Source organism: Anthonomus grandis, chromosome 22 (genome assembly GCF_022605725.1).
Source record: "Anthonomus grandis grandis chromosome 22, icAntGran1.3, whole genome shotgun sequence".
In the NCBI taxonomy this organism is placed as follows: Eukaryota; Metazoa; Arthropoda; class Insecta; order Coleoptera; family Curculionidae; genus Anthonomus; species Anthonomus grandis.
Window position 1 is genome coordinate 28,335,858 of NC_065567.1, and position 13,178 is coordinate 28,349,035.

At 30.6% G+C, this 13,178-nt stretch overlaps 1 protein-coding gene across 1 annotated transcript in view; it reads right to left on the reverse strand.

Annotated features, from left to right (window-relative positions):
• LOC126748283 (lachesin-like) overlaps positions 1-13,178 on the reverse strand; it is a 114,633-nt gene that overhangs the window by 65,959 nt on the left and 35,496 nt on the right. Inside the window, exon 2 of the mRNA XM_050457402.1 lies at positions 2,506-2,565. Within this exon, the coding sequence (XP_050313359.1) occupies positions 2,506-2,565 (60 nt within the window). The remainder of the gene's footprint in view (positions 1-2,505; positions 2,566-13,178) is intronic.

Genomic DNA, 13,178 nt, shown 5'->3' on the forward strand with positions numbered 1-13,178 from the left:
CAAAAGGTCTAAATTAACCCCAAATGCCTGGAAGATACAAATAATTATAAAATATATAAAAATAGCTTGAAATTCCTGGGCTACATAAAAAATTACTGTAAAACACGAAAGTGTTCCAATAATCCAGGAAAAATAACTTCAACTTCGAGGGAGCTTGATAAGCCTAAAATTAAATTTAAAATTACTCCAGAAGCTTGAAAGGAATTTAAAATGACCTCAAAAGTTTAGAAATATTTTGCAAGAAGAAATGGCTTTAGTTCCTTGAATTAAGCTTAAAATGACTTTAAAGACCGGGAATAAACTAGGAAATTAATCCAAAAACCTGGAACAGAATTGTCAAAAGCTTGAAATGGAAAATTAATTTCTAGCTTATGGAACATATAGAGAATGACTCACAAAATGTTCCAATAATCCACAAAAAATGTCTGAAAATACTCTAGGGGGAGCTTCAAAAGCCTGAAAAAGGTTTAATTTTACCCCAAATGCTTAAAAGATACAAATAATTATAAAAATAGCTTGAAATTCTTGGAATATATCAAGAATGATTGTAAAGTTGCAAGGACACGAAAGTGTTCTAATAATTGAGGAAAAATAAAGTTAAAATTAATTAAAAAATCTGGAAGGGATTTAGAATGGCTTTAAAAACCTATAAATTTTTCGCAAGAAGAAATGGCTTTAGTTTCTTGGATTAAGCTTAAAGTTACTTCGAAATAAACTGGGAAATTAATCCAAAATCCTGGTCAATAGCTTAAAGTGAAAAATTGACCTAAAATCTCTGCAATAAACTCACAAGTATAGCAAAAGGTTGAAACCTCTATAAATAAATACTCTAGGAGAGAGCTTTTCAAAAGCCTGAAAAATGGTTTCAACTTACCCTATATGCCTGGAAGATACAAATAATTATAGAATATACAAAAATAGCTCGAAATTCCTGGACCACATGGAAAATTCCTGTAAAGTTACAAGAACACCACAGTGTTCCATAATCCAGGAAAAAATAGCTTCAAAAGCCTGGAATAAAATTTAAAATTATCCTAAATGCCTGGAAGATTTAAATAATTATACAATATATAAAAATCGACAAGAACTTCCGAAAAAATCAAAACGTTGATAAGAAAAGTTTGTGTTTCTGCTTATAAGGTTCGTCAAGGCAAGGCAACCAGATAACCAACGAATATTTAAAAAAAAACAAGGGGATCACGAATAGGAGCATTATTTGGCGGAATATTCAGATAAAACAATTTTTTTGTTACCCAATTTTCTGTACTACAACTCAAATGTATAACATTATACATTTAAGTTGTTATTGGAAATTGATACATCGAATGGTATATTCTTGTCTAAGGACCATTAAAGTAGTTAGACCTGAACAATAGATGCATAGTATTGGGTTTTACTGATTATTAATTATTCATTATTATGTTTTCAATTCAATCAAAACAAAATGCTTTATTGTCAGAAAATTTACATTTTATCGACAAAGCTAAAGGAAAAAAAATACAAATATAAACAAATAATAAGACAAAATACACACAAAGTAAATAGGTACATAACAAAACAAAAATACTGCACAAATTATCAAATTGTACAATTTGGTCGAAATACATAAATAAAATAATTTTTATATGCAAATGTACACACAATTATATGTATAAAATTGTCAAAACCCTTAGTCTCAAAAAAGAACATATAATAAAAAACAGGCAAACAATTTGCATTACGCTATTGATAACTGGTTAATCTCTCGCACTCTGTAGTTTTTAACAAAATTGGATTGTTTTATGTAATAAATATAAAAGAGACAGATTTTGTTGAGAGCTCATTTGGGAAGCAGAAACGCTGTTTTTTTACTAAAAACTTCCTGAGATTTCAAAAATTTTTTGATTAAAAATCAAAAAAAAAATCCCACGAATTTTAAACTAGAAATCATAAAATTCCAACTACTAAAAGTGTAGTTATGAACCTGAAATCTAATAAAGGAATTTTTATTAAAAATGAAAGAATGCACTGTAAACACAACTTCGCATGCAGATCCACTTGATTTATTCAGGGTTTGATTGGCCGCAATTGGTTTTAATACTTACATAAACTAATAAATCGGGTAAAATGTAGTTCTGCATCTAAGAACTTAATCTATTTTTTTAATCTAAGTAAAACTAATCCAGGAAATTTTTTTTTAACTCGGCACGTAAAATGCCGTTAACCCCTTATATAAACTTGTCACTAATAAACTTATAAATGGGGTAAAAGGAAAATGAAAAATTTCCGACTCACTGGAGTACAATCCTTTAGAAATCATCAGTAATTCACCTTTAACACGAAATCCTTCCTGAACGGAAATTAAAGCTCTCTTAATGAAATTATTCCTAGTCTATAGTCGGGCGGTGCTGCGTGCCTGACACATTTTTCTTTTACTAACTAGATTAAATCACTCAACTCAAGCCGATTAAAAACCACTTTTAATTTTTTGATAACTATTTTATTTTTAATTTTTAATTTACTTACCACGCGCGAAGTCTCCATTGAGGACTGATATGCCTGATTCGATATTACGAACGTGGCGACCTACGGACAAAAAAAAATTGTTATCAATAAATATTAATAAGTGCATCATGCACAATTAAGTTATGCATGTAAAAATAATTTAATGTATGGTGCTGACGCGTCCAATTAAAATACGTGCATAGTGAATGATTTAGAGTAAGTAATAATGCAGAATTATAAATTATAATACATAATAGTAAAATTAAAAGGAAGTTTTATTGTAAATAATTTTCGTTAAATTTAGATTCTTTAGATTTAGAATTTTAATATATAGGGTATCCGGAAGCTAGATGTAATCCTTTAAGGGGGTGATAGCTGACTTAATTTCAAACATATGTGTAGGTCGAAATTTGTTTATAAATTTTTTATGGCAATTTTTGCATTTTTCTCAAGGAATACCAAAATTTCACACTTAAACGTTAATAGAGCGCAAGTTACAATTAGTATCGGAGTTTCAAAGTTTATTTTGTTTTGTCTAATGTGTATTAATAAAAATATGATCAATTTCAAGCTTCTGTGTAAACTTATAGAAAAAATAGAGACATTGAAACGCCCTTTATTGGTATATTTATTATATGGCCTCTTTTGTGCGGCAGGTCATGTAAACAAAAATTATTAGACTGAGACCTCTCATAAGCCTACTAAGCATTAGAGCCCCGATTGTGGGGTTATTTTAGGTTTTAATGTTAAATAAAACACAATTTTGTTTAAACTATTTATTGTTCATGTTCAAAATTCAATCCATTATTTCTAATACAGGCACGAGCCCTTTTTGTTACTTCGGTGGTGGTCACTCTTATGGTCATATCTTCTTTCATCCTGTCAAATGCTTCATTTATTTTGCGAATCAACTCTTCTCTTGTTCTTATTTCAGTGGTGTATACAAGCTCCTTTGCCCGGGCCCATATGAAAAATCCAACGGAGTTAGGTCAGGCGATCGAGGAGGCCAAGGAAAGGTTCCGCCTCTACCGATCCAACCGTCCGGAAAACAGTCGTCTAAGAAATTCCTGACAGCCAAGGACCAATGCGCTGGACAACCATCTTATTATTATTAATATTATTATTATTGCCTTGCGGCAATCACACTCCCGTTTTACGGGGAACATTCACTTATCCCAGATATCAAAAGGATCAAGCTCTGAGGGGACCCTTTCCAGGTTGTCGAACCCTGGATGGTGTTCGATGGTGACGACCCGTGTTGTCCCCAGTAGCACCGCTTTTTGCATGTTTTTGTAGTGGTGCTCACTTAGTCCCAGTTGTTTGAGGTTCTCTACAAGGGTTTTTGGTATAAGTCCAGTTGACGAGATTATTATCGGAAATGTTTGAACATGCTCCATCTCCCATTGCTGTCTGATTTGCCCTTTAAGATCTCGATATTTGATGATCTTTTCGTTGTATTTTCCTTGGAGGTTATTGTTATTAGGTATAGCAACGTCAATCAGCGTGGTTCTCCTTAGTCGCTTATCCACCAGGATAAGATCTGGTCTATTGTTGACAGTTCTTTGGTAATTGAGAACAGTTCGGTATAATAATTATAATAATAATTATATTATTATAATAACAATAATAATAATATTATTATTGTTATTATTGTTATTATTATTATTATTATGTTGACAATATCAGGCGGTGAGACCGATGAATCTATTGTTTATTCCGTATGTTTCAGGCTTGAGTAGGTGGACCTGCTCACATGCAGTAGTGGCTCATTCTCTCCGAATTTTGTCCCAGCTCAACATCAACGCGATTCCTGAAGATATTCGTATTTGGGACCGTCACCGTTTCCTGATTTAACGAGTTCCACAAGTGCACTGCAAGATTTGTTACAAAGTTTTTTCTGGGAAGTTTTGCCGTTCTTTCTTTTCCAAGCTTCCTTGTATGTCCTCGGAAATGATGGTTTTGGCTATAGTGGAAAACGTTCGCCAAATTGCACTGGTAATAACCACTGGTAATGTTGTAGGTTTCGATGAGATCGCCTCTATGTCTTCGCTCTCTGAGAGTGGTCAAACCAAACCTGATTAATCTTTCTGGATATGGCACCTCGCTTAATTCATAAAAGGGATTTTTGTTACTTTGCGCTGTAATTTCCCCAATTGGCCTATATCTTTAATATAATATGGGTTCCATACAACAAAGGCATATTCTATTTTTGGTCTTATGTAACTTTTGTATAGAGTGGATATCATTTCAATCGAATGGTCCCCAAAAGCTTGTTTTATCAGATAGACTAATGAGTTTGCTTTTTTACAAATTCTCGTTATATGACGTTCCCATTTTAGGTCTGATGTTATTAGAAGTCCTAGATCATTTTGTTCGTTCACTGATTTCAAGACACATCCATCCAGAAAATATTCATTATCAGGATTATCTGGACCGATCCTCATCACTGTGCATTTAGATGTGTTTAGTTTCATACCCCATTGCCTTGACCACAACTCAACATTTTGCAGGTCTGCACTGGTTAGAGGATTAGCATATATTTTGCAGTCATCTGCAAACAGACTTTCACTTGCAACAGACTTGCTGAAAGATTATTGGTCTTTCTCGTTCCAATAATCCAGCTTCGTCTAGAAGAACGATATCATTTTGCAGAAAATCTAAATTTAAATTCTCTGGTAGAACATGTGGCCCAATAATAGTCCTGCCTATTACTCCGGTCCACACATTAACCGAAAATCTGTTCTGAAATGATTTTTGTTTTTCCAGTGCGGATTTGCATCTTTGGCAGCCCATTCGTGAAGGTTGTGGAAGTTGGAAAAATTGGACTCGTCTGTCCACAAGATACATCTTAAGAATAACGGGTCCTCGATGTCCATGTTCAATAAAAAGCGGCAGAACTGAATTCGTCTTGCAGGGTCTTCTTCTTGTAAGCCTTGTACCCCGTACCATGAAAGGGATACTGTCCATGTTTCTTCATGGTCCTCCACACCTTCCATCTAAAAAGGCTTAGGTTTTCAGTTGACACTTGCAGTAGGGTCTGCGGTAAAAGCTTCCAGTATTTGCTCCTCAATCTCTACATTATTATGGCCAGGGTTGACTTCACGTGCCGGATTATTCCCAATGCCAACTTCAGTAAGACGGCGAAAGGTGTTTTGAAACACCCTGAAGTTTGGTAACCTCCGATCTGGATAACGTTCCTGGTACAAGCGTCGTGCCAAAGCTCCATTACCGTTAGCGCGTCCATATGTAAAGACAATGTACTCTTGGTTAGTAATTGTATATTGAATATGTGGTACACCTGTAGACCAGGAATGTTTCTATATTTATAAAATTCAAAACTTTATAGTAAAATATTAATGTTTATGAAGGGTGAATATTTACATTGTTAAAACTAGTCATCTAAATTTAATTAGCATCAAGATTTGAATGCATCTGAACAAACAATTAACGTATTTGATTATGGTACTTTCTTATCTAGTGGAAACATAATGAAAATTAAAAATATGTGCACCGTAGGCAATTAAGTTATGCATGAAAAAAATTATTAATTAATGCATTTAAGTATGGTATTTTGCTGCGTAAAATTTTTCTTTCCTAGTATAAATATAATAAATAATTAAAAGAAATTAAAATACGTGCATTGTATGTCTCTTGAATGGTTAATTGGATTAGGTTAAATATGGCTTTAATATTAAATAAGTTATTAGTGTTGTTAAGTTTACAAATTTATTATTTGGAATTGTTGATTTTAATTATTTTAAAATCTACCACGATGTGCGTTTTGTTTATTAATTTTACCATCAATATGTAAAAAAAATAAATTTTTCTTAATAACTTCGTGATGCGAGGCCTTTGACTACGCATAAGGGCGTTTTAGTACAGTTTTAATACAAAAATGAGTCTGAAATAGTGGAAAATATTAACAGAAATTTGTACTAAAAAGCCTTTGTGCGTGGCCAGAGGCCTCGCACCACCACGCAATTTCTCTAATAATTAGATAGAACACATTAGATATTAATACTAAAAAATTTTAATGCAAAAATTATGATAACTAAAAAATTAGGAATTAATTTTCTTTTCCAATTATCATAATTTTTGCATTAACATTGAAGCACATTAAAAATTTCTTAGTGATGCGAGGCCTCTGGTCTAGTATGAGGGATTTTTTAGTACAATTTTCATACAAAAATAGGTGGAGAACAGTATAAAATATTAACAGAAATTTGTACTATTAAGGTATTTGTACTAAAGAGGCCTTGTACCACCACGCAATTTTCCTAATTATCCCAATTTATGCATATAAATTGAAACACAAAAAATTCTTAGTGATGCGAGGCCTCTGGCCACGCATAAAGGCTTTTTTAGTACAATATTAATATAAAAATGGGGATAAACTGTAGGAGAAATATAAAAATAGTGGACTGTATCTTTAATTAATTAATGCATAAAAATTTAAGACGACGGCAAAGACAACCCCAAAATAATTTGTGGCTCACTTTGCTGTCGCTTCTGTTCAGGACTGCTCCTCCAGGTTCACCTCCAAATATTTACTGGGTTTGACGGTGTGCTGGCACTTATAATTTTTGGAATTCACTCTCGTGTCTTTATATTTGGAGAGCGACTTATTTGGTCAATAGTTTATATACCAATGCCAGTTCCCATCAATCAGGATCGATGCAGTACTGGACTAGAGGTGCGTGCGACTCTTCTCGGTCAAAATTAAGGTTGTCTTACATATGACGCGATAAAAAGCCGCGAATAATGATTTAGCAAAAAAAAACTAAAGAAATTGTAGAATACAACTTTAGATATTAACAACGATCAGTACCACGACGAAGCAAAACTCATGTTTAATATAATTATATGAATATTGACAATAAAAAAAAAGAATAAAAATAAATAAAGAAATAAGTCTTCCGATTTGACGGAACATAAACAGTACAAAATATTAATAGAATATTGAACTATTTAAAAAAAATCACTAAAAAATGTGTCTTAGTTTAAATGCAAAAACCATGATCACTAAAAAAAATGAAAATTATATTTTTTTTCCAATTATTACAACTTTTGCATTTAAATTGAATCACGTTAAAAGTTTCTTAGTGATGCGAGGCCTTTGCTCTTTGGGCCTCGAATTAAGATTATGTGAGAAAAGTATAGATATAAAAACTATACATTTTTTTATCACCTATAATTTTTATACGCATACGGTCCTTTTTAGTACAATTTTAATACAAAAATTTATGAAAAACAGTAAAAAATATTAACGAACTTTGCACTATATAAATATTTATACTAGAAACGCCTTTTAAGTGCATATTACTATTAATATTTAAAATTATTTCTCAAACAAAAAAAATACATACACGATTCCTATTTTATTAATGTTACTACCCTTAAGTCCCTAAGGCATTGACTACCTTTTAGAAAATTAATTTTCCTATAATTAAAAAAAAAAGAGAAAACCAACGCATAATTTAATTGGACATGACTCGCATTATATGCACAAATTGCTACGCCATATTGATTTTCATCTTCCAAAAACACTTAAGGCCCGATAAAAAATAATATGTAAAAGTTGCACATTTTATTAAACCTTTTATTGGCCCAATTGTAAAACACATTAATTTCCATGTAATTTATTAAACGCATAATTTAATTGTACGTGATGTGCATTTCGATAAACAAAAGACCTTTTCGCGCGGAACGAGTTTTCTATTTTAAAATTAACCGCCGAACAACCCGAGGGAAAATTAACTGGCAAAATAAGAAAACAAACCCGAAAATTATTTGGCGATTCAAAAAACAAAAGGGAGCGTCTCTACCGTCTGACGATGAATCATCAGAGCGTTTTAATTGACGTAATTTGATAAAATTAAGGAAATTAAGACGTCGCGATAAAGAAACGAACTTTCAATACCTGTTTTAATCGAAAATTTGCGATTACCTCGGAGCGTTAATTTAAAACGAAATTATTTTTGAATTGGACATTTTGTTACCGGGAGTAGAGAGAGATGGAGCCATTAGTTAAATGAACGCCCTAAGCATCCACTTATTTTACAGTGAAACACCGTGTTACGCGTCGCACTTAGTTTATCTATACTGTATCCCATTTTTATTTTTATTTCATCTCTTTGCTTAGTTAAATTTAGGTCATTTTTAAATGTATTTGTTGGATGCAAAAAAAATGGCATATTCAATTTAACATTCATTTTTGCGTCACAGAATTAATAATTAAAACGGGCTGTAATTAACTTTAGCAAAAAAAAAAAACAAACCATCAACAAAACACTTGTTAATTACAAATGATGACTGGATCGAGAAAAACATGCAGCAAATCCGGATAATGCACTTAATAAGCAAACAAAGGGGGGCTAATAATCAGAAAAACCTATTTAGAGATCACGTTGCCACGCTCAAATACCAAAAAAGACCGTAAAAAAAATCACGGTTTTTCCCCCAATAAATTCGCGGCAGATATTTAATAGACGTAAAATTAATAATATAAATTACGACTATTCAATGTTGGTAAAACAGCACATACGTATTGCATCCGACGAAATGCACATATTAATTTTTTTTAAGCAGAATTTGGCTGCAAAAAATTAGATTATTTTATGTTACGTTTATATGGGAATAATTATGTTTTTTTTTTCTTTTTTTATGCTCTTTCAAGCAACACACGTTTATTTTTAGTTTATACCATATGTAAAGTTTTGGTTGAACTTCAACTATAAATATCTTTATAATACAGTTGAATAAAGATATACCTTGGCCATATGCCAACAGATTTAATCTAGAAAATCTGTTTTTGAACCTATACAATGAAAACTGATTTTTTTAAACTTACCTTAAAAAAAAACTTAATTTCTACTTACTTGCGATAAAAAAATGGCACAACCACTGCAATTTTCATAGCGATACACCTCGCTTTCAAAAAATTAAATAGGGTTTTACTCGAATTAAGATTTTGTGAGAAAAAAGTATAGATACAAAAACTATAGATTTTTTTATCACCTATATTTTTCATAAAAAGCATTTTTTTCTCAGACAATTATTTCCTGTAAAAAAAACGTTTTTCATTAACCCTACCCTTACCCCCCCACCCACCCCACACAGCTTACCAGTAAGAAATGGTTTTCAAAAATCATTGTTTTCCGAAATAATACGCATGAATGACAGCTAGTTTCGTCGTAAATATCTAATCAAATAACACAGTTTGTTTATTTAAATTTGATATAATTATATATGTATATTAATAAATACTTAATACAAAGACAGTGTTATTAGAGTGGATGTTATGGACGAAATACAGTGATTTTTCAAAGGAATTTCTTAATGGGCAAATGTTTGGGGTGGGTGGGGGGGTAAGGGTTATGTTAATGAAAAACAATATTTTTGCAGAAAATATATATTCACTATTTGCTTTATTAGCACTGTTTATTTGAATTTGATATAATTTTAAATATAAATATTTAGTATAAAAACAGCGTTATTACATTGAATAATATGGACAAAAAACAGTGATTTTTCAGAAGAATTTCATCAAATATTTCAGATGAAGTAATCGAAATTAAAAACTAGTATCAATTTTTTAAATGCTTTTGTAAACATAATCGTATATAATAAACGTATATTCTACAGTTTAATAAATATACCTTGGTTGATAAATATACCAAAACCCCAAATTTACTAAACAATCAATAAAGAAAAATTTATTTAACGATAAGTTGCTTGGGCACTGCAATTGCATTATTCCTTCTAAATTGACGCTCTTTATACAATTAGTGTGCTTAATAAATAGGGTATTAACGTTAAAAAAAAGCATCATAAAGGAAAAAAAATGGAAAATATACTGACGAAATTACCGTTAAACTTAAAACATAAGGCAAGAGAATATTCTGCATATTAAATTCGTAGTAAGTGCAGTGGCTTAAATTTAAGGGGCACTTAATTCAGTGATTTCGTTTGCACCTTACTTTCCCTCCTCCTTAATGCATCTTTAAAATTAAGCTCCAATTTCACGGGCTCACACTCTACTAAATCTTGATTTATACAAAATATTGACACCCTTAGGGCGGCAATAGGAGGAGGTTAATTATCGACTTTTCACGTTAAAAAAAATGACTGATTCCCATAAGCAAATACGTTATTAATATGCGGCTTTCCGATATTGATTTCCCGTCTGGACAATCTGACTTAATCATCTATGTATGTATGTTATTTGGTTTTCTATGTAGGTAATACATGGGCCGAATGGACTCGTTTGGAATAATATCACTATTGCTTAATCCGGGCTACGGTTTGGTTGTTATTGATGGGCGAAACTATTAATTCGACAATGTGGTATTTGTCAATTGTGGTGTCTAAAATGGGAAAATTGTTGTGGGTCGCTATGAATGAAGAGTTGCCGACCTGAATATATGCATAATTTAATTGTGCACGATGCATATTTTTTTGAATAACCTGTGCTAAAGGTTGTCCAAATCGAATTTTTAGGAATATATGATCTATACGATTGCTTGTACAATAAGAACGACCTTCCGGTAAACAAATATTAATTTAATTTTTTGTACAGTGCGAGAAAATCTGCAGAAATATTTGCAAACATCTAAAACGACCATCAGAAATGAAATTCAAAGTCAATAAATCAAAGCAATTTTTCTTTTGAAAAATGATTTCTTCCCCCAATTAAATATACATCATCATTTATTATTACACTTTTGATTCTTTATTACATAGCAAAATACCAAAATATAATGAATTATTGGGTAATAATTTTTACATGCATAATTTAATGATATACGAAACCCGTATTTTAAATATTTTTATCCTCATTACAATTCGGACGCAGCACAATAGCATAATTAAGTGCATTTATAATTTTTCTTATGCATAATCTAATTTCATACGACGCACTTATTTGTATATAATGATTTAAATTTTCATTATATTTTCACTAGGGAGGAACATTTAGATGATACCCTACTTAAATGCATAAATCAATAATTTTTTATGCATAATTTAATTAGTTAAGATGCACCTTATTTTTAATCTTAAAATTTTAATTAGGGAGGAAAGTTTGGACGCGTTAAAGTACCATAGTGAACCAAATTGAATTAGTTAATATATTTTTTTTAAATTTATGATTTAATTAGGTACATTGAACGTATTTTTTTTTTAAAATTTGAATGGCGTTTTCACTAGGGAGAGAAGTTTGGACGGAGCAAATTACCATAATTAAAAGAAATAATAGTTAATATTTTTTTACATGCATAACTTAATTATATACGATGCACGTATTTTAATTTCTATTATTATTTTATGCATAATTTAATTACATATGACGCATTTATTTTTATTGATTTAAATTTTCATTATACTTCCACTAGGAAGGAACATTGAGATAGTACCCTACTTAAATGCATACATCAATAATTTTTTTTATGCGTAATTTAATTAGTTATTAGATATTTTTATTTAAATTTATAATTTAATTATGTACATTGCACGTATTTTTTTTTTAATTTTAATAACATTTTCATTAGGGAGGGAAGTTTGGACGGAGCAAATTACCATAATTAAAAGAAATAATAGTTAATATTTTTTTACACGCATAACTTAATTATATACGATGCACGTATTTTTATTTCTATTAATATCTTTTGCATAATTTAAGTATAGGCGATGCCTTTATTTCTTATATTTTTAATAGAAAGTTCGGACGCAGCAAAGTACCATAATTAAATGCCTTTTTTAATTACACTTATTTTCAAAGTTTTTATTCTCCATTATATTTTTTCTAGGAGCAGCAATAGGTTTATTTACAAATTTTTAGCAAAAAGTGCGAAAATATGATTAAGGGTCAATCAGCCTTTACTATCACTAAATCACTGTCAAGGCAGTTTTAAATTTTAATAAGAATTTAATTTTGTAGTTCATAAAAATATGATCAGAACAAACCAAAAAGAAAAAAAATAAATTTTAAGCCAACGAGGTTTTAAAGGTAAATATTTTTTTAATAATTAGAAAAGTTTGGATTTTTCAAAGTACCATAATCAATTAAATTAATCGCCACTAATTACATTAATTTAATTAATCTAGTTATGTAGAATGCACGTTTTTGAATATTACTAAGGAGAAAAATTGGACGTATTAAAGAACCATAGTAAAATAAATAATCGTTAATTGTTATTTTTAGATGCATAATTTAATTGTGTATGATGCACGTATTTTGATTTTTTTAATTTACATTACATTTTTACTAGGAAGAAAAATTTAGGCTTGGATTAATCATTAGTCTTATTCATGCATAATTTAATAACATATTTCTAATCTATGTTACATTTTCATTAGGGAGGACAGTTTGGACGCCACAAAGTTGCACAATCAAGTAAATTAATCGTAAAATATTTTTTTACTGAGAAACACTCTTAATTTTTCAGACTTGCATTAAAACGTTTTAAAAATTCTTATTACTGATAATTTCTAATGCTTTCTAATGTTAGTACACAAATTGTGATAACTGAGAAACTGTAGGGTGGTGCGTAGCCTCTGATCACTCATAAGGGATTTTTTAGTACAAATGCATAAATAGATGGATTAAAATTATAATAAAAAGGCCCTTATGCCTAGCCAGAGGCATCGCTAAGAAATTTTCATAGTGTGCGTTAATTATGGTACAAAAAATGATG